The sequence below is a fragment of the Zosterops lateralis genome (assembly GCF_965231275.1).
Source record: "Zosterops lateralis genome assembly, chromosome: 20".
Taxonomy (NCBI): Eukaryota; Metazoa; Chordata; class Aves; order Passeriformes; family Zosteropidae; genus Zosterops; species Zosterops lateralis.
The window spans coordinates 6,972,973-6,995,408 of NC_139780.1; the positions used below are offsets into that span (position 1 = coordinate 6,972,973).

The following is a 22,436-nucleotide window of genomic DNA, read 5'->3' on the forward strand; positions in this document are numbered from 1 at the left end:
TCAGTTTCTGCTGCTTTCCTCCTCATTTGTGAAATCAAGGGCAATTCCTTAGTATGCAGAAGACCCTGTTTATCTTTGAGCAGCTTCCTTATGTAGAACAGTTTTATTATAACTATAGGAATTTCCTCCTGAAAATGAACTGCAGTCCTGGGGGCTCGTGTTATGAGCAGCCAGTTGTAGCTGTTACCACTGTGCAGCAGCTTTCCTCCTCGAGTACATTATCGTATTACCATAGATTTAAATATTTGATTTACAAAATGTCGCTGCCTGATACTCCAGCAGTATCATGTAAGACACATCACAATAGATACCAAGTGTAAAGATTGTTTTAAATGGCTTTAATACAGACAGAGGTCAGAAAAGGCAAGATAACAGCAGAAGAGGCTATGTCAAAAAGTAATTAGAGCAGGACAAATGGATTGTGCAGGCATGTCGAAGGCTGTTATTTCTGTAGGCAGTGAGTAGGAAAGGTGTTAATGTAATGTGACAGATCTGGAGCAAAAATGAGGGTGCAGGGAAAACAAATAGGAGCTGACCAATGGAATGGTTTAAATTATGAGGTTTGCTTTAACATAATTTGATTACACATGAAAGAAATGTTTAGTGTAGTTTCTTTGAAAACCTAATTGTCTTAAATACTGCATGTTTGATTCAGTCTTTACACCCAAAGCAGCAGCCCCTGTGCTGGGGCAGCCTCTCTCCCTGTCAGGAATAGGCATGGGAATACTTCGCCCTGTGTGGCTTCACAAATGAGAGGATGGAAGATTTTTTTTTCCCCTAGTGTTTGCCTAATAAAATTGGCTCTTTGCAGTCACGTACATCTTAATTTGGAACCTCGTGCTAACTGGGGTGGGTGGGATCTGAGCCTGGGAGCTGCTGGTACAGGTGATGTATAAATTATCCAGTTTATCAGAAAGAAAGGAGGAGGATCAGGTTTAGCAGGAGGAAGACAGGGAGGTAATATACTGTTTTTTCAGGATTCAGCTCTTGGCCCATTCAGAATTGAAACCAATATTAATAGAGGGGGAAGCAGTGCAGAAATGCCCCAGATTTCCAGGCTGCTCCAAAGGACTGAACAAGACACAAAGGACTTCCTCAGCACCATTCTGCTCTGCAGTGTTGTGCTGAAATCACACAACCTGCTGTACACACAGAGATTCGACCTTGCAGCCAGGACAACCTGTGTAACTCATGGGGACATTTTCCTCACATTTGCAACAGCAGAAACTTAAACATTTTTCTGGAGGAGCCCCTCTGCAGCTTTGAGCTGGGCACTTCAGGTTGTGGCTGGACAGTGAAAGGGGATGCAGAGCTCCTGACAAATTATGGGCCCTTGTCCCCCTAAAACAGGGCCAGATGTGTCACTGTGCCATTCTCCCATGCTGGTTGCCTTTCCTTGCTGCTTTGAGGCCCTCTAGAAAGGAAATTGAATTTACACAAGGATTTCTTGAATATGGGGATTTCTCCTGTGCTGTTGTCCTCAATTGCCATTGCCTTTCTAATAAATATATTTTCCATAGATTTTGACATTTCACAATTTGATTTTAAGCTTGAATTCATCTTAAGAAGTAATTGTTGTTTATAGATGGTTGCAGATGGTAAGACATTCAGTCTCCAAGCTGAGGTGTTGGCAAGAGAGTCTTACAGAGGCTGCAAGTTCAGGTGATGTGGTTTTTTCAGTGGAATATGTTTTCTGCATGGATGTGTTCTTGGCTGGTTACATGAGTTCAAAGGGGAAGTCTGGGGGTTTGTCAGGGCATACCAGGTAGTTCCTCCATAATTTTCTTCCCGTTTTTGTAAATTTTGGAAGGACATTTCAGGTCAGCTTTTCCTTTTCTCGTGTAAAAAAAAAAGAAAAAAAAGGAAAATAAGATTACAAATTTCAACAAGTTAAGTTGAATACTTAAAAATGGTTGGAGGCAGAAAGGGACAGTTTAAATAGCTACTCCTACTGACAGAGCAGCTAATTGTGGGAAGATGAAAGCCCAGGTGCCATCCAGGACCCGGGGATGCTCTCCAGTGTCTCTGGCCGTGTCCTCGGTCGGGTGCTGCCCTCTCCCGTCCAGCGCCGTGTCCCTGAGCCTGCAGAACGTGTTAAACTTGCTGTAAAGCCCGTGGATGTTTTCTCTCTTCCGACATAAACCCCCTGTTTCTCTGTGCCCGGTGACAGCCCTGCAGGACAGGGATGCTGGGCCACATCCCCATTCCCAAACAGGTCCTCAACACCTAATGAGCCGAAGAAGCTCCCAAGTCCCAGCAATAGGTTGACTGCATTTTTAATTCTGAAGATTTTTTTTCCTTCTTTGTTTTGCCATCTGACCTGAAATTTGAGGAAATGTCCTCACTATTTGTTTGTTTGTTGTTCCCTGGGCATACAAAAAATTGCTGCTCACCACCAAGCTGGAATTTGTAAATACTGTTCAGAACTATAATAAATATAGTTATATAACTATATAACTATATATAACTATATAACTATAGTTATAACTGTAACTATAGTTATAATACCAAACTTGGTCTGTTGTTGCTATTGTTAAAAACACCAGCAACTGCAGCAGGCTGGTGTAGCTGTGTAATTTCAGTTTGTGTAAGTCTGGCATGAAGTCATCTTTTGGCTTTTCAGTTTATCACTTTAATGCACAGAATTTTCCCACCTCTTCAAATCTGGGAGATACTCTTTGCCTCCTGGCCTACAGTCCTCTCCTCTGTTCCTGCACCCTGCTAAACATCATCTTCTGCCCAGATGGATGGATGAGAGATTTGTGCTCATTTGGATGGAGTGATTTGTGCTCATTTGGATGGAGAGATTTGTTCTCATTTGTGTCCACGCTGGCTGATGGGTTCTGTAGGTAGGATATGCCAGGACAAAGCCCCACTGCTGCATCTGCTGCGGGCTCTGTGCCTGAATATCGACCCTGGGACAAAGAGCTGCCCACAGGAGGAGGTGCAGGGGTCCCACCTCTTGCTCCAGCCATGCAGTGCTCAGGGCTCTGTGGGGCTCTGGCTGGTAACAGAGACCCAGCCCAAGCACTTCCCCCTGTTTTCCAGTATGATCTGTTGCTGTGTGACCCGATTTGGTTACTGGGAGTTACAGGGGATGCACTCTGAGAATGGATGGAGCCATCCCATGGAAGGAAATGGAGCTCGATTGCCTCCTCATAGAAATGTAAAGCTTCTCCCTTTGCAATTCCCCTTTCTTGTATTTTCCCACTAAGGCAGTAAAACCATATACTTCCCATGCCTACAATCCCATTTGTTTTCCTTTTTTCCTCTGAAGGCGACCTCTCTGAGGAGCCCTTAACCTCCCCCCTGCCTTTTCCTCTGTTACACAGAGCTGCTCTCTGCTGTTTGTCACCCACCAAGCGAGATGCAATGAAACGCTTCTTGTAACCACTCAGTTGACTGGGATGGCAAATTCGGTAGCCAGGCGAATAAAAATATAAATAAACAGATAAAACCGGAAATTGACAGAAGGATTCAATTTACACAACGACCTATCAGACTAGTAAGAAGGAGAAAATTGCTTAATTTTATGTGCACCAAGTGACTACCTTCATTAGAATTATTAACACCACGCTCCTGGAGTGTTTAACGCCAGGGAGGAGAGGAATTACCCAATCTGTTGTTAAACCACTATCACAGAACAGCTCAGACATCAGGTGGACGTTTATTATCATTCCTTGCAGTTCCTTCCACAGCTTGTCTAAGCAATTTTATATTAATTTTTAATTTTTTCTCTCTGAAATAGCTGCATACACAGCGAGTGGAATAGATCTTTTGGGGGAAGTACACTCTGTGTTTGCCTCCATCTCCTTGTCTCACTGCAGGGCCTGAAAGCAGTAACGTCCACAGTACCAAGGCTGTTAAGATGTGTTAATCTGAATTTTTATCATTTATGCAGCTACATTTGCACACTAGGTCGGTTCTGGTTGTGGGCACTGGGTCTCATTCCCAGGTTCCTGCTCCAGGTTCTTGCCGGGCTCAGGCACTGCACAGCAGAGGTGTTGCCAGTTGTTGGTAAAATGAAAACGAAGCCAGGAGTCGGGTATTTCCTTCGGATCTGTTTGTTGCTTGAAGTCAAATCCCCCTCAGTGTTGTAGTTTGGTCCGTGGCCAGCTCAGTGGTGTGGGGGCAGCCCTGGGTTTGTCCCCTTCAGCGCTGGGTTTTGTTATCCTCAGCCCGGACTTTGTTCCTGCCACAAAGGGGCTGATGGCTCAAACTGCGGGGACACAACAGAGCCCCGATTGTCATGAAAATGGGAAAAGCCTCGCTGGAGCACGGGAATTATGAAACTGTGGCCGTGGGTGGGACAGCAAGAGCTCAAGGAAGGCCTGCCCCTGTCCTGGGGCCACCTAGCTCTGCCTACCCTGCTCTGCCCAAATTTGGGGTTTTCAGCAGGGTTTTTGGGATTGGCTGTGGCAAGGGATGGTATTGGCAGAGAGTGTCCTGGGAGAGCTGTGCTGGCCTGGCACTGTTCGATCCATTTTGGTACTGGCTCATGACACCACTTTGTCTCCATATTTCTGAAAAAGTCCCATCTTTTGAGAACTCCCTGTCTTTGGGATGGTGATCTCATGGCACATGAGCAGGGAGCCCCCGGGGAGAGGGGCAGTACCTCCTCCTGCTTCCTGTGCCTGTCCCTTATGGCTTTAACATCAAGACAATACATCCCTTGCAGGCAGCGTGCCACTTGCCCACTTTTTGGCAATGCTTTTGGCTTTTACTGTTATGAACTGGTGTCATTATAAAATCTTAGATACTGGATACAGTAGCATCAGGTTTTTCTGTCTGGGATGGGAATTGGCTGATACAGGCTAAAATAAGAACCGGCTACTTTATTTTTCTTTTGCCCAGACTTGCTGCATGGCTGTTTGGGTCAGAAAACAAAACTCATTTTTCTTGTCTCTTTGCCTGCCCTCTGCCCATTCTCAGTGTGATTTAACAGAATAGTTTCGGACCTCTACAATTATTTTCTGCCCTTAAGGATTTATTATGGATAAACTGACATGTATTTAATGTGAGTTTTGAATAATTTGGAAGATTTGGGTTGTTTGGGCAATTATCATTTTTTTCCAGTCCGGTTTTGTCTATAATTGCAGTTTCAGAATTAGGAGGAGGGGGGGATGGGTTTGTTTTGGGTTGTTTTTTTTGTGTGTGTGTGTGTGTGTGTGTGCCTATGTTTTGGGCCCTAACAGCAGTTGTGGGAGCAACTTTGTGTTATCTTGAGATTAAGTTGCTTCGTTTCAGACTGCTGTGTCCACACCACGCTGTGGCTTTACAAAATAAGCACTCTGCATTCTGGTCACACTTCTCCGAGGGGTGCCGGGAGCCAGCCAAGAGCTCACATGGGATGAAGAATGTGGAGCTCTGGGAGCAGCACAATTGCAAACAGCTGTGTCAATAGTGCAGCCATTGCAGGGCTGGCTTACCTTGGCCATGCGGCAGCCCCAGCTCCTCACCCAGCCGGGTTTTGGTGAAAAGAGGGGGAGCTCAGTCCTCTGACACGGGGCTGCACAGATTTACAGCATCAGCAGAGCTGTGCAGGGTGGGCTTGCCAGAGTTTGCTCCTGCAAATGCACCTGCTGTGCGGAAATGCTGGGTTACAAACAGGATCATCAGGAGAGAGAATCATGGAAGTTGGGGTTGGGATTGGTGGCCAGATCCCCTGCCCGAGCAGGGTCAGCTGGAGCAGGGGGCCTGGCCTGCCAGGAGGACACCACTGAGCTCTGCCCTGCCTGCTCACGAGGTTACTTGCATTGCTGGATGTCACCAGAAAGCAATAAAATTCCAGGCTTGGGATGGAGTGAAATATGACCTCTTTTGTTGCCTCTGTGCCTTGTTTATTCTAAGCCAGCCATTTCTCAGAGCACAGTTGGGTGCTGCAGTCCTCAGGATGAGGAACAGAAGCAAACTGTGGCTTTTGAGCTGAGCCAGTTTTGAGACATCCAGACATCTGGAGGACAGGTTGGATTGACCATCAGCAGAAATGTTCTTGAGCCTTCCCTTAAATGCTGTGGTGTGGTGAGCACTGGTTTGGGCTGGTCAAACACAGCTGAGAACCAGGACAGTTTATTGGGCACTAAGGACACATGAGCTGCACTGTAGCCCAGGCTGAGTTCATCCTAGAGGGAGGGTGAAGGGGCAGAAGAGCTTCATGAAAATATTTTCTGGTGCAGACACACACAGCTGTGCCTGGCAAAGAGCTCATCATGATCAGTGCTGCCAGTGGTACCTGTTTTGAGGTGAGCAGCTAAATCAGTCATGGATTTATTGTGTTCTATTTCAACTCCAGTGTCTCACTTGTGCAGACCCCTGTGAGGAGGGCTTCAGTCCCCTACCCCACAGTGATCACACTAGAGCAGCACCTCAATTCCCAGTCCTGGGGGAACTGGAAATCCCAGTCTAGGTGTCGGCACCTGAGAACACCAGCCTGAGGCACTGTGAGCTGTTGGCTGGTACTGCCTGTGTCTGTACTGCTTTTCACTGGTGATCAAAACTAAGCATAAGGTTTTGGCCAATACTTGCTATCAGTTTAAAGAAATAATTTTCATGGAGTCAAAAAATCTGAGAACGATTTGGGTTGGAAATTACTTTAAAGCTCATCTTGTTCCACGCCCTGCTGTGGGCAGTGACACCTTCCACTGGACCAGGTTGCTCCAAGCCCTGTTCAGCCTCACCTTGAACATGCCCAGGGATGGGGCAACCACAGCTGCTCTGGACAGCTTTTCTTTTCATACTGGGGATCCCTGGATTTTGTAGATGTGTATTTTGGTGGTGCCTGTTTCACACCACAGTGAACACCTCTCTCAACTTCCCTGGGAAGGGAGGACTGTGCAAAGTGATGGCCAGTGGTGATGGCTGGTGGCCAATGGCCAGTGCTTGGTGGTGATGGCCAGTATCTGATGCCTCCTGGCAACTGCCCAGGCCATGCCTTGCAGCAGGGGTCAGTCTGTCAGTCAGTCAGTTGGTCTGTCAGTCGTTCACTTGGTCAGTCAGTCTGTTGGTCAGTCGGTCTGTCAGTCTTTTGGTCAGACGATCGGTCTGTCAGTTGGTCTGTTGGTCAGTCTGTCATCCAGTTTGTTGGTTGGTCTCAGCTGACTGTTCAGTCTGTCTGTCTGTCGGTCGGTCAGTCTGTCAGTTGGTCAGTCTGTCGGTCGGACGATCGGTCTGTCGGTCGGTCAGTGTGTCGGTCAGTCAGGCGGCTGATCGGTCGCTGTGCCGGACGATCGGCGTATCAGATGATCGGTGTGTTGGTCGGTCCCAGCCGGTGTGTCTGTCTGTCTGTCGGTCAGTTGGTCGGTATGTCCGGCGGTCTCAGCCGGTCTGTCTGTCTGTCTGTCTGTCTGTCTGTCAGTGTGTCGATCGGTCTCAGCCGGTCTGTCTGTCTGTCTGTCTGTCTGTCTGTCAGTGTGTCGATCGGTCTCAGCCAGTCTGTCTGTCTGTCTGTCTGTCTGTCTGTCGGTCGGTCGGTGTCCCGGCGGTCCCGGCCGGTCTGTCTGTCTGTCTGTCTGTGGGTCGGTGTGTCGGTCAGTCCCAGCCGGTCTGTCTGTCTGTCGGTCGGTCGGTCGGTGTCCGGGCGGTCCCGGCCGGTGTCTCAGCGCCGTGCGCGGCGGGCGGGCGGGGGCGGCGCTGACATCACGTCGTTAGCATAGGGCGGCCCGGGCGGCGGCGATGGCCGAGCCGGGCTGGGCTGCCCGCCCGCCGCCGCCATGAGGCGGCCCTAGAGCCGGCCGGGGATGAAGCGGGACTCGACCTGCATGGAAGGTGAGCGGGGCCGGCCCTTTGTCCGGGCGGTGCGGGGGAGGCTGCGCGGGCCGCGGGGCCGGGCGCGCTTTCCCCTTTCCTGCCTTTCCCCATTCCTGCCTTTCCCCTTTCCCCTTTCCCTGCCTTTTCCCGGCTCCCAGCGCAGCGCTGGGCTGCGAGCAGGATTATGCAATTTTTTATTTATTTTTTTTTAAAAGGGCATTAGTTTGTTTTGTGGGTTAATTTGTTTATATTTTAAACTTCCTAATCCCTGCGACCATCTGGAGGAGCTTTTTTTAGTATCGTTAATTCTGGATCTTATCGGGGTCAGGGAGGCGCTCAGCCCCTCCCGGGACCGGCGCTGCCCCCCAGGGTTTGCAGCCTTTTTTCCCCTCTGGGACTGAAGACAGCGGTGAAAAGGATGAAATATTTCAGGGGAGAGCACTGCGCTTGGTAACAAACACACGTTGGAGAAATCGCTGTTTCGGTTGTGCCCAGGCCCTGCTCGGGCTGGGATTAACTTCAGATTTTCTTAATTCAGCATCGCTCTAAGTGTTCGCACGTCTAGACAGCCTCAGCAGGGCCGGGAGATTCGGTTTTAGGGCAGGTAAATCAGATCTTCATCTTCCCACTTTGTAATGGATCAATTTAAATCCCGCTCTAAGCCGGGCGTTAATTCGGAGCGACGGCAGGAGTTTTATTTTGCTAAAATTGGATCAGCGAAAGTTGATCACTAAATTCGGAGTCGCTCTGTGAGCGTGGGCAGCACAACCGAGCCCCCCGTGCCCGTCCCCGGCTGCCACCGGGCACAGTTTGCTGTGCGGGCTTTTGTTCCAAACTCTTTGTGCAACAACTGGCCGGAGCGAGGGATCCATCCTCTCCCATCCCGCACTGAGAGCGGGGCAGGGTCCCCCGGCGGCTCCGGGGGCTCCCCTGCCCGGGAGAAGTTGCATTTCACAGATGAGTTTTTGATATGCAAATGGAGATGTGTCCCAGGCAGGCAGGGGAAGGGTGATGGGTTTCATCAGCTGCCCCGCTCTTGATTTATACCGAGCAGAAAAGGAGCAGCTGATGATTTCTGGGGTTTTTTATGGGGGTTTAATTCTGCTTGGGCAGAAACAGAATCCGGGTGGAATAAGACCGTGAGTTTGGGATTTCATAACTGGAAAGGGAGAGCAGAGTGAGATGCACTGGCCATTCCTCTAGTGCAGCATTTCTCCTCTTTTCTTCCCAGTACTCACTTGCTGCTTATTTTATAATTAGACTCTCTGTGAGCACAACATCTTTTTACAGTACAGAGAATAAGCTCGCAGGCTGCCTCTTTTTTTCCCCTCCTCTATTTTTATTTTTAAATTTATTTTTTTACAGGAGGCTTGTCCATTTAAATTAACCTTTCTCCCAGCTGGGCACACAAATGTTTTTGTTTTAGTTCACAGAGGGTTAATTCTATTCAGCTCTCCCCATGGCCGGCCTGATCCGGGGCAGCACAATCTGCTCTTTGAGCCGGGCAGGACGCGGTGCCTTGGCCGCAAATTTAATCCCTGTGTTCATCGGTTATAAGTTTAAAAAAAAAAAAAAAAAAAAAAAAAAAGCCCCCTGAAGCAAAGGCGGCTGGTTTGGGGGTGGGCTTGTTTGGACAATGCAGTGAGGGGGGAGTTCCTCCAGTTCTGGGGCTTGAATTTCACCAGGATGGTTTTTCTTGAAACTAAAAAAATTGACAATGGAAAACGTTGTTAGGAAAATTAAAGGAAAAAAAGAAACCCCCAACACGTTTATTTGTGTTCGAGGCATCACCAGAGGCAAGAGGAGAGTGAGATGCGGTTGGGATTTAAGTAACACATGTGTGAGATCTCCCCCTCCGCCCCCCTCCCCAAACAGCTGGTATTTAGCAGCTTGAGATTTAAACTCAGCTAAAGGGTGCTGCAGGGGGCTGCCATAGGGTCACTTAATCAAAAAGCAAATAACTGGCACACAGCTGAAAAGATGTTAAATGTATTAATGAATTGCAGTGCTCAGTGTTGCCTGGAATTTTTTTTTTCAGCTATAAAAGATTTTCTTAGCTTTAAATTCACGTTCTGTTGTATAAATGGGAAGTTTTGCTAGCGGCAGCTTTCTGCTTTCTCCCTCTTGCTTTCCAGCCAGGCCAAATCCCAGCACTGTGTGCTTTGGGGTTTGGGTGAGGGCTTGTGCCTTCACTTTTGGCCTTACTTTTGGATATAAAGTCTTTGTTTCTCTTCCATCGTAAAGCACCAGTATGGAAAATCCCACAAGCCTGCTGCACCAACACGCCGCCAGGTTTCCAAGGTAAATCTCACAGGGAGCTGTAGTTGCTGTAGAGTTTTCAGTGGGGTCTCCAGGGGTGGGGATGAGCCCCTGGCAGCCTGGGGAGCTGCAGATACAGCCAGCCCAGAATGTGGCAGTGCCACTCCCAGCTCTGCCTCCCTGGTCCCTGCTCAGGGTGTTTGTCCACAGGTGGAAGCAGTGATGGGTGTGCTGGCTGTGTGTCCCCATGCTTTAATTTATTTGCTCTGTATTTTAGAATCTCATTCTCATGCCATAGTGCTTTCTGTTCAGGTCTTTGCTATGTGTTTCAGCAGGATTGTAAGGTATTTCCTTTTAGAAATTAATAGAATATTTCTTTAAAAAATTATCAAGACTGCTCATTTTGCTGAGGGGAAAAGCCAGTTTCTTGAAAAATTAAATGTATTGATTTTACTCTTTGTCTTATAAAACATAAATGAGGAGAGATTTTTTTAATCTTTTTTACTGCATCTTCTGTGATTCTTGTGTAACATCATCATATTCTTGGAGAATTTACATTGTATGTGGTATGAAACCTACCATGACCTCTGAAAACAATGCATCCTTTAATGTGGCTTCGGGGAGGGGCTAGCAAGGGAGTAGCCATAAAAATCTTCAGGGTTCAAGATGAGGTTGAGATTTTTGTGAGTGCTTTTGTCGTAGCAGCAACTGTTTGATTTAGTGGCCCCTGCTACAATGGGTTGGGAGAACAAAGCCAGAATATCCCGTGTATGAGTTGGTTAAATGTAAGACCCATCAGGAAAATTGGGGAGGGCAGCAGGGGGGAAGCTTCCTCAGCTCTCTCTCTGAAACAAAACAGGTATTTGAAAAAAATTCGTATAAGTTGCTTTGTGTCCTAATCTGTGCTGTCTTGTGTAGCATTTGAAACCAGAGGAATCAGTGAGATGAGAGGTGACAAGAGACAGGGAGGAGAGAGGGCTTATTCACTTTAAAATTGCTATTCTTATTATTTGTTTTGATATTCTATTTCAAAGTGAAGGGAGTTCATAGCACCCTCAGTGCAAAACTGCTTTAGATTTGCTGGTGCTTTACCATTTCTGTGAAGTTCACTGTGGTTCTGCCCCATCTCTCCCATCCTTCACCCACACCAGGCACTGCATTGCGAGGGGTGAAAACTGGCAAAGGTCAGGAGCAGCAAACCCGTGGGCACAGGGCAGCAACGTGGGCCTGGCCAGGGTCCCTGCAGCATTTTTTTTAAAGATCCAAACCTCCAAGACTTTCTGCAGGCCACTATTTCTCATCTCCCAGTTTTGTTTGCAGGGGGTTTGTGGGGAGCACGGACACCTCTGTGTCCCCGGGGTCTGTGTCTTTGTTCTCGGTGTGTGCTGCTGCTCCACGGCCAATTTTAATCTGGAAACCCAAGGAACAGATTCTGCTGGAGGTGTGTGCAATCCCTGTGGCCAGGGGCCATTCACACCATCTCCCCCTTCCACTGGGGAGATGGGGATGGCAAGGGAAGGATTCTGATTCCTCCTCGCTTTAATCATCCGGGCTTCCCACATGGGCTGGGTGACGGCCCTATTCTTCCCACAACAAAAAAAGCTGTGCCTGGAAATGAGCCCTCATTGACATGGTGAGCCGGGGCTGTGCTGTGGTGCTGGGGCAGCCCAGCGTGTCCTGCCTCTGGCCATGTGTGGGACCCTGGGCTGGGGATGCCCTGGTGCCTCCCCTGCCCAGCCACTGCTGCTGACCCCGGGATTTATGGCACTGCTGTGTGAGCAGGGGGAGGGCCAGCAGTTAAGCTGAGGCTGAGCTAAACCCTGCAGATAGAGGAGTCCTGTGTCCGGGCTAATCCCCAGACCCCTCCCCACGTTTATCAGATTGCTGAAGGTGGAGATTATGCACTTTATCATGTTTAGCCCCCTCCCTTCAGAGATGCTCAGATAGCCCCACTCCTGATCTGTACCCACATTCTTTTGGGTTCAGCACATACCTGAGGTGGTCTGTCAGGTAAAACTGGGGATGTTTTGGTGCCAATCAGGAACGTTTCTTCACTTAAAGTTTGTGTTTCCTTTGTTCATCCCTTTATTTTAATATTTTAGAACAGTGAAGTTTGCAGAACAGTGCAAATGTGCATGCTGTGCATAGCAGACCTTTTAGAGATTAACACAGATTGGTTCTGGTTTCTACTGGGTTTAAGCTCTGGAAAAAGCTGCTTGTGAGTAAGAGCAGCTGGTTTAGATTTTTACTTGGCTTGTGTAACTGAAAACTGGTTTAATTTCTGATCTCAATACATTTGGCTCATTCATTTCTCTTGTGTTCACACGTGCTGCAGTAGTAAGAACCTGCACCCTGGTTTGTCAGCTTGCTTGGGCTTTATTGAGGCTGGAGAAGACTTCACTGTTACTCTTACCTCCTGCTGCTCCAAAAATCCATCCTGTAGATAAACTTACCTTCGTCTCAGAAAACTCCCTGGCCAAATCTAAATGAGGAAAGTCGGGCTTGGTGGTGTTGTGCTGCAGCGAGTTTAACTCAGCTCATGTTCACAAGCCAGTGCTGTCCAAAGGCTGGGGTTTTTCAAGCTGTGTCCAAACAGGAGCAGTGGGTGTGGGTTTGTGCAGCTGTGTCTGCCCAGTCTGAGCTCCCCATGTGGATGGTGAGCACGGGAAGCTGCTGTGCCCGGCTCTGTGTCCTGCTCTGTCCCCAGGCAGCCACAGAGAGCCAGTGACACTTCCTGGGTCCTGCCTGGGCCATGAGTGTCTCTGCCCCCGTGGGCAATGGCACTGTCCTGCCTTCAGGCCAACAAACACCAGAAACAACCTGGTTTAACCAGCAGCCCCAGGAAGGGGGTAATGGAGTGAGGAGCAGCAGAGTGCTTCCTTTCTCTTCTCAGTGCCTCGCTCAGCCAGGGTGATCTAGTCATGCCTGTTTGATATTTGAGAAAGCAACCCCATGGAAAATACTGGAATACTGCCAATTTATGTGTCCCTGAACGTATTTTAATAGCTCCTACCTTTGCAGTGCAGATCTGTTTGCAACTGTTGGGATTTTAATGGGTTAAAACACGACGTGGAAGCTGGAGGCAGCTTGGCCTGGAATGCAAGGGGTTAAACTGTTGAGCTGTGAAACATCTGCTACAGGAAGAGTTGCTGGTGCAACTTGCTGGCATTATTTTAAGCATAGCTGACTTAGTTGGAGTGAGGTTTAGGCCTCCCTGTGCAGTACGAGGTGATGAGATTCTAAGTTAACTACTTGGGTTTCTTCACCATCATTTAGTTCTTTCTTTCTGTTTGACATCCCTGCCTGGAGATCTCACTGAGCTGGGCAATCTCTACTCTCTCTCCGAGGCAGCGTTAGAATCTTAAAATACTGAATTTAAATCGAATGTGACAGCTCCTGTTGCAGAGAGCCCTGAGATTTACATTTTTAGTCATCCAAAGGCCTTCCAAAGATTTGGAAAAGGATCAGTAAAATGATCAGTAAAATCACATCACTGTGGCTTAAGTGTCCAGTGGTTTCTGTAATTATGTTCTCTTGGGTTCTGGGTGGTGAGCCTCTGCAGTGAGGCTTTTGAAGCCCAGAGATGCCCCTGGAGTCTGAGAGATATGATAGGATTTCACTGGTGTCTGCCAGGTTTCTGTATTTGCCCACCTTGCTCTGTGCAGTCAAGGTGGGACATTTTAGAACCCTTTTTTCCCAAATGGAGTTTCTGTTCCTCTCTACTAAGAACAGCAGGAAGGTCAGTGGAGGCTGCTGGGGAGAGCCCCAAGGGTCCTACCTGGCAGTGGGGAAGGGAAGGATGGAGCTCCCCCTGCAGAGCTGCGGGATGGATCCTCACAGGATGGCGGTGGCTGCCCCTCAGCCAGACCCAGCCGACACAAAGCCCAGGATCCCCTGTAAGCCTTTCTTTCCTCTTGCCTTGCAGATGAGCGGGTGGATCAGCGAACCTGCCTGATCTGCGGGGACAGGGCCACGGGGCTGCACTATGGCATCATCTCCTGCGAGGGCTGCAAGGGCTTCTTCAAGAGGAGCATCTGCAACAAGCGCGTGTACAGATGCAGCCGGGACAAGAACTGCGTCATGTCCCGCAAGCAGCGCAACAGGTGCCAGTACTGCCGGCTGCTCAAGTGCCTCCAGATGGGCATGAACCGCAAAGGTAACGGGCACGGGGCTCCCTGAGGTGGGCACAGAGCCCTCCCGGCAAAAACAAAGCAAAGCTTCAGCAAAATCGTGCATGGGTTAAAAAATCACGCCCTATACTAAGTTCTGAGCTGCTTCATTCTTCTATGGAGGAACAGTCTGTATGAATTGAAAGCGTGTATAAATATTTTGAGAGTATTTGTATTTACACTGAGCAAAGTGGTCGCTGTTTCCATGCTTCAATCTGCTGACAAGGCAAAAATTAAAGCATTTAAACAGGCTTTTAGAATTCCAAGGGATCTGAGCCAGATGTTAGCTGTTTGCTGTTGTGGGTGCTTAGACCAGGAGCTGCTGCCCAGGGGTGAGGTGTGAGGGTTTTCACTGACCACCTGCTCTGCTTGAAACAGCTGTGGTCTGGATAAGGGACAGCCACCCCTTATCCCCAGAGGTGTGCAGAATGCTGTGGTATCATCTTCAGGATGGACAGTCTGAAGTAACTCAGAAATCAGTGATAAAGAATGGCTGTGGTTGATTTCAGTGTCACATCTCTACTCCTCACACCAGCCTTTTGTGTGTTTAACCCCTGGAATTGCTGTTACCCACTAAAATCAGGGATTCCTTGGTGTGATGGCACAAGCAGGAGCTGGCTGTGCTGCCCTGGCAGTGGGGCAGTGGAGTGACCATCCTGTTTGCCAAACCCCAGTGTCACCACATGGTTTTAGATGTGACTGTTGATCTCTGTTGTTGGTCTCTGGGCCATCACTCATACGAAAGCCGCCTGTCAGGAGCGCTGAAACTTCCATAAATTCACTGCAAATCCACCAGGATCTTTCTGAGAAAATGTATCAGGGGCTGAGATGGGAGAGCTGGGATGATGGGCTGTGCTGTGGGTCTGTGGGTGCCTCACCTGGGGGTCAGGGCTGTGCTGTGGGTCTGGGGGTCCCTCACCTGGGGGTCAGGGCTGTGCTGTGGGTCTGGGGGTCCCTCACCTGGGGGTCAGGGCTGTGCTGTGGGTCTGGGGGTCCCTCACCTGGGGGTCAGGGCTGTGCTGTGGGTCTGGGGACAGCTCGGGTCCCTCACCTGGGGGTGGCTCTCACCTGCGGGGGCACAGCGCCACCTGCCGGCCGCACGCCCGCCCGCCTTCACTGCTCCCTTCTCTTCCTTTTCCTCCTTTCCTCTTCTCTTCCTTTTCTCCTTTCCTTTCTCTTCTTTCTCCAAACAGCCGCGTGGGTTGCACTCACCACTGGTGTCTCTGCCACAGGCAGCCCTGAACGTCCTTGGTGTTGGGTTCTGGAGCTTTCTCTTCCTGCCCTGGTGCCCAAGTTATGGCACTGTTGGGTTGGAAAATACCTTAAATATTAGGTCTAAATACAAATATTTTTAAATTCCGTTAAGATGCAGATCTTAGCACTGGTAGGAAAGACAACTTTGAGGAGACTGGCTGTCATGCAGCCCAGGACCAGGATGATATTCAAGAGTCCAGCTATATTTGGGAACCACTCAGGTCTCTTGAGGCCCTTTTAATGGACCATCAGCAAAAACATTCCTATATTTTGTTGCAGATGTAAGCTATTGTCTGCTAAAATTATGCTTTGAAATCAAAAGACCAAGACAATTTATGCCCAGGGCTCATAATGGAATGAGCTGAAGGGAAGCTTCCAAATGACAGTTAATAGTAAAATATCTTGGAAAATGAGGAAAATTCCCCCAGAATTCCTGTAGTTCCAGTAAGTTAAAGAAAACTAAAGAAGATAGCAGCTAACTCTGACAGCTTTTTTTACATGATTTTTTTTTTTTTTTTTTTTTTTTTTTTTTTTTTTTTTTTGTGGGAAATTGATATTTTTTTTATAAAGAGCTTTCATAAGAAATAAACAGCCAGTGTTGTGCATTGCCCAGGTCGGTGGTTGAGGTTTGGGAAGCCACAGTTTGGGTCCCATGGCCCTCTCCTCTGCCCTCCTGAGGCACTCCCTGAGCTGCAGGAGCAGAATTTTTTCTGGGACAGAATTTTTTTGCTTAAATTCTGTGTCATTTTCTGCTCCGGGAGGGCCTCCTGCAGCCCTGTGTGCCAGACAGGGTGAGGCCCTGCAGCAGCAAGGTCACCATGCAGCTGGGGAGAGCCTCCTGCCAAGTCTGGCCAGGTCGTGGTGGGAAAGAGATGGAGCCCTGATAAACAGGGGGGGAAACAGCCTGGGAGGGGAGGCACATGAGCAGGGCTGCCTTTGGTTTCTGCACAGAGAGGCAGAGGGAAGAGGAAGGCACAGAAGCTGTTCCAGGTTAATCCTCTTAGCTGGACTTCACTGGAGCTCCCTGGAAATTGTTTAAAGAGCCTTAAAAATGCAATGTCAGCACTGGTTGTGTCTCTCTGAGGGGACTCTGACTTGTGGTGCGTCGTGGAGCTGGATGTGCTGGCCCCCACATCTCATTTTCCAACAGTCCTGGGCATTCACTGGGTTATTTCCAGGGATCAAATAGGGTTCCTTACTGTGTGCCACTTCTCAAATTATGCTGGAATTAATTGGGATAAAGGATTGCTATTTCTTCATTACCTGTCATTCGAAGAGCATGTGAAGACATTAAAATCATTGAATAATGCTTGTAGCCCCATTGATATGTCTGTGCCTTTTGGGGTGAGAACTATGGTGTGTGTGTGCTGCTCAAGCAGTGGAGGATTCTCTGTAAACTTCTTTAATTAAAAAAATTAATCTTTTAAGGTATAAAAACTGCTTTCAACATAAATATATGCTTTGGGAATAGCTGGCAGTAGTGTTCCTCACTAAAGTTTGGTTGTATCTTTCAGCAATCAGGGAGGATGGCATGCCAGGAGGCAGAAACAAAAGCATTGGACCTGTCCAGGTGAGCACATGTGCCTGTCTCTCCATGGCTCCCTTCAGCTTTTGGTCTCCTGGCCTTGGCTGGGCTGGGCTCAGACCACAGCACAGCTCAGCCTGGGCTGGGAATGGCCTGGCTGAGCCTCCATCATCCCTGGCTGTGCCTCCTGCTGGTGTGGCAGGGCTCTGACTGTGTCAGAAGCACATCATGGGCTGTAGATTGGTAAATAGAGCTGGGTGCTGCCTGTCCCAGGGTGCTGCACAGACACACAGACAGGCTTGCAGTACCCTGTCCTTTGTGAGCCACACAAGGACGTCTGTCCCTCCGTGGCTCCCAGTAAATCTCAATCTGCCTGCTGCAATCCCTTCAATTGTGGCAAGCAGGGCACCAGTAAATGTCTGTCTGATTGATGGCACAGCTTGTCCAGAGATGCCTTGTAAAGCTCGAGGTAATTCAGCACAGCAGCTTGTGCCACATGCCTGAAAAATGATGGCCATTTCCAGCTTGCTTCTGGAAAAGGGGTCTTTTAAAAGTTTACTGTTTATTTTAGCAAAATAGAAATAACACTGAAAGCAATTTCTGTGAGCCTGAGTGCCTGGGAAGGAGCACTCAGCTCAGCCCAAAGTGTGAGGAGCTAAGCAGGCACTGCTGTGCCCTGCTGGGCAGCCCGTGGTCAGTGTCAGACACAGCCTGCCTGGAAACACACAAACCTGTTTCCTGCTGTTCACATGAAGGGACATACACAGATTTTTTTTTAAAAAAAGAAGCGTCTAAATTATTGTTGCATTTCCCCAGTTAGTGGTGGAGCATTACTCCAGGAGCATGCCCAGCACTTTCTTGAAACTTTATATTACAGTGAACTCAATTTAAAAAAAAAAAAAAATTTAGCCCATTTTAGCTTTGTACATGTTACTCTCTAGAACTTAAGTATTAGATGCTGAATTGCTACTTCAGGTGCCACCTGGTTCTTATGTGGAGAAAAATAGGGAACTCTGTCTCCCTGTAAATGTTTTCCTGACTGATTTTATATGTGTCACCTTGCCTCTCTTGATTGCTTTATCAAAGCAGAGCCTGCTCCACCTCCAGTTTGCCTTTCCCTCTGCCAGTCTTGAGTGATGTTCCCAATGCACTGGCCTCAATTACTCCCAGGTTTTTCAGTGTGACAGTGGCTGATTTAGAGCTGGTTGCCATGTCCATCTGACATCATCTTTTCATGTGTCAGTTCCTGTCTGCTGTGCTACCCTCACTTGAATGGTACTGCTGGAGCTGGAGGTCACCATGATTACCTGTAAATAAGATTTTTCATGTGTGTTGTTAAATGCAGAGGAAAGATGTGGTACCTGCAGGGGGGTCAGCCCTGTTGGATGTGACTGAACAAGGTGTTTGCAAACAGAGGCTCTGCATTTCTGTTCCCAGCTAAAGTAACCATTGTGTCCTGTATTTGGCAGATATCAGAAGAAGAGATTGAGAGAATTATGTCTGGGCAAGAATTTGAGGGAGAGGCAAACATGTCATGGAGCAACAACGGAGACAGTGACCATAGTTCCCCTGGAAATGGAGTTTCTGAGAGCAACCAGCCTTCACCTGTTTCTACTCCATCTTCAAGGTGGGAATGACCCCTGGAAGAATTTGGTGTTACAGGAATCTTGGATTTCTTTCCTTGAGTGATACTTGGGGTCAGTGTAGGGAAAGCATGTGAGTGCATCCTTGTTGAAACTGGTCATGCAGCAAGTTCTTGCCTTTCTGATTGTGTTCTTAGACAAACAGACCCTGGGTTGAAAATAATTGGATTGGGAAGTGAGATGTTTGTGAACAAAGGAAGATGATCTTAAATTAAAATTATATTTAAAATATATCTCAGTTTATACTGATTGTGTTTTCTGCAGATGTTCAGAACTTGATCACCTTTCACTGCTCATTCTGCATAAGCTCTTTCTCTGCACTGTGCTCAGATTTTGAAAATAAAACCATTTATGTTAGTAATTGGGGGTGTTATATTAAAGTTGGCTGCTGTGAGTGCAAACCTCCTGATGCAGTTCCTGATGCAGTCTTTGATTGCAAACACAGCAAGAATCTCAGACCTGATCCCATCTGCTTTCAGTTGCAGCTTAAGCTTGGCCTTGTTTGTGTTCAGTGGCTGTGTGAGTACCTCATGTAGGATCTTAAATTCTGGCCCTGTAAGGAAGCCGGGGTGCAAAGGCTGGGCACAGGCAGGTTTGGGGTTTCTGCTTTGCTCCCTGAATGGCAGCTCAGCAGCAGCTCCATCACATGGAACCAGTGCCCAGCCAGACTGGACGTGCAGTAAGTGCACACCCAGCTCTTTCCAGGGCAGGATTTAACCACAAAAGCATTTCCATTCCCTTTGCTTCCCTATTTTTGTTAACATTTCTGTTGGAGCTGGACACAACACTGTAACGGATCAGGTGGAGTTTTGGAGGTGTACTGAAGAGCTTTTCCTTTTCCAGTAGGTCTGTGGAGCTGAACGGGTTCACTGCACTCAGGGATCAGTACCTGGGCACGCCGGTGTCCACGCACTACCAGTACCTGCCGCACCTTTTTAGCTACTCGGCACACTCGGCGCTGGTGGCGCCGCAGCCGCGCAGCCTGGACCCGCAGTCGCACGGCCTTATCAGCCAGCTGGTGTGTGCCGAGGACCTGGAGCCGCTCGGGACTCCCATGCTCATCGAGGACGGGTGCGTGGGGGTCCCTGGGGCGAGGCATGGCCACCGTGTCAGAAGCAAACCAGACCCTGTCCTGTCTTGTTGGGGCTGGGGTGCACAGGCCTGGTGTGCGGTTACAGGCTGCATGGTCTGGCCAGGCTGGGTGCTGGGCTGGGGGGGACACCAGGGGCTGTGAGGATGTCCCCCAGTCCCTGCCTGGGCAGGGTGGGTGCTGATCAAACATTGTGGCTCCTGTCACCAGGTGGGTGACTCCAGGGGCTGTGAGGATACCCCTCAGCCCCTGCCTGGGCAGAGTGGGTGCTAACTGGCCATCATGGCTCCTGTCACCAGGGGCTGTGAGGATGCCCCTCAGTCCCTGCCTGGGCAGAGTGGGTGCTGACCATCGTGGCTCCTGTCACCAGGTGACACCCTGGGCACTGGCAAATTCCTTTGGCATTTGCCTTGTTTCCAAGTGCCTCATCAGATGATGTAATGTGTTTTCTGCCTTTGTAATGTTTGTTATGTGTTTTCTGCCTTTGTATTAACTGTGCCTGCAGGTATAAAGTGACTCAGGCAGAGCTGTTTGCGTTGCTGTGTCGTCTGGCGGATGAATTGCTTTTCAGGCAGATTGCTTGGATCAAGAAGCTGCCATTCTTCTGCGAACTCTCCATCAAGGACTATACCTGCCTGCTCAGCTCTACGTGGCAGGAGCTGATCCTGCTCTCCTCGCTGACTGTTTACAGCAAGCAGATCTTTGGTGACCTTGCAGATGTCACCTCCAAATACTCTCCCTCTGATGACGAGCTGCACAGGTGAGATGGACTGAGCCCAGGGTGAGGCAGTGAGAGCTGGAGATGAAAAGCCATGGAAGCCCAACAGTCAGGTGTCCTCTGACCACCTTCTGGGACAAGTCACTTTACCTGTAGCTGTTTTCCTTTTCTAGTTTTTAGAGAACAGTTGTTCCAGGCTTAGAAAGCCCATCATGGTTAGTCAGTGCTGGATCATAATTTCCTTCTGCAGGGGAAGGGCACAGTGATGTGTGGGGCTGTTTGAATTCCATGCAGCAGTGCTGTTGTTCTCCAACACAACCCTACAAGCCACCTTTTTATGGGGAGGGTAAAACAAACCAACACTTTGGGTAACCCTGGCACACAGGAAAGATCTTATTTAAAAGCCCGTTTAAAAACCCAGTGGAAAGATTGTTCACAAAGCTGGTTGTCTGTATTGCCAAAGTGTTCATTATTAATTGCTATTTCATTGTTTTGATTAGATAAATTTAAAGATGTTGCAACTTAGGTCTTGTTTTTTCCATGGTACAGGCTATCTGATGCTCTGAGGAACTTGCCATTCATTTATCATGTTGGTCGGGTTATTTTATAGTCTTGGTGCCAGATAGATTCTTCTTTTGATAGTTGAGTTCCAATCCCACCATACTATGGCAGAACAGGTAGAATTTAGAGAAACTGCTGCCCAACCTCCCTTTAAACACCTGCTGTTTGCTCTCTGCCCTTGCTGGGCTCACAATGCTGCTGGAGTCACCAGGGGATGTCCAGTGAGCAGATTTAAAACACTGCTGTGGTCCTTGGCCATTGGACTGTCTCATGGTTCCTGGGGGCTCCTTTGTGCATCTGTTGTGACAAGCAGAGGCACTGGCTGAGCCCACAGCAGGGAGCTGGCCCCAGGTGTCTCATTTCCTGGGACAGGTTCCTGTGCGGCGCTGCTCTGCACAGCCATTCATCGTGCATCTGGTGCCACTGCTGCAAGGAGCGCCGAGGGTCATAGAAAACCACAATGACACTTGTTCTTGCATTCAGCTGTCCTTTTGTTCCTGCTGTCCTGGTCAGAGCCTCACAAGAGAAGTGTTTGTTTCATTTTGAGTTTGTGATAAATACAAGCGAGAGGTGAGACAAAGGAGGAATTCTCGCTCTGCAGAAACCAGCAATTCAGAGCTGGTCACCTTGAAGGTCCTTCAGAGAAGATCTGTGCACATGGATGAAAATAGATGTTCTTGGGAGAGGAATGCTTCTGCAGTCTCTCCTTGTGATTTAGCTTTTCAAGTGTCATTAATTGTTGTTAGTAACCTGGGAGAATGCACACCCAAAAAGCTATTTAGCAGGAAGCTGCACAGATGAGGGGTCTGGAGCTGCGTGGCTCCCTCCTGCTGGTCTTCATGGTCCTTCTGCCACTGCTTGACTGTCTCCAGCAGCAGTGGGATAGCTCATGGGTATCAGTCTCCCTGTCCAAAGCACTCGTGGAAAAGCTGATCCCTTTGGATTTGAGAGGGGCCCTTTTGGACAGGTGTCCCATTTGTGGGTGTTCTCAGAGAGCCCCTAGCTCCTCTGGCATTGATCAGGAGTGCCTGCAAAGGGAGCTTCATTAGAGCTCACACGTGGGTGGAGAAATCTCACTGAGCAGGGATGGTGTGGCACTTCAGGGTTAATTTCTGCTCTTAGCAAAATGATAAGAGCAGTGCTAAAGCATAGGTGACAAACAAAGGCATAGAATGAGCTCCACAGCCCCTGTGTTTTAATTGCTTCTAACAACTGGCTAAATGTTCTGTTTGCCTGCTAGATCAAATGTTTTCTTTTATTGTGCTGTTTTTCTGAAGATGAATATGAAATGAATAGACTCCTGACCTCCCCCAGCACTCCTGATAGCGTTTCCCTTCCCCCTCCTCCCCAGCTGATCCCGATAACTCCCAGCCAGAAACTTGCCTGGTGTAAACTGCAAGGAAAAGTGTGTGGAGGAGTCAGTCCTCGAGAAGAAATAGGGCTGTGAAAAACAGAACAGCTTTGTTTGAAA

General features: G+C 48.6%; 1 protein-coding gene across 2 annotated transcripts in view; it reads left to right on the forward strand.

Annotated features, from left to right (window-relative positions):
* Window positions 1-22,436, forward strand: part of NR6A1 (nuclear receptor subfamily 6 group A member 1) — a gene marked incomplete at its 5' end in the record, with an annotated part of 72,411 nt that overhangs the window by 41,061 nt on the left and 8,914 nt on the right. Inside the window, 5 exons of one of the 2 annotated variants that reach the window (XM_083875740.1) lie at window positions 13,931-14,161; window positions 16,943-16,998; window positions 18,423-18,580; window positions 19,440-19,667; window positions 20,192-20,446. In XM_083875740.1, coding sequence (XP_083731866.1) covers window positions 13,931-14,161; window positions 16,943-16,998; window positions 18,423-18,580; window positions 19,440-19,667; window positions 20,192-20,446 — 928 coding nt within the window. The remainder of the gene's footprint in view (window positions 1-13,930; window positions 14,162-16,942; window positions 16,999-18,422; window positions 18,581-19,439; window positions 19,668-20,191; window positions 20,447-22,436) is intronic. The other variant, XM_083875741.1, reaches the window with a different exon arrangement.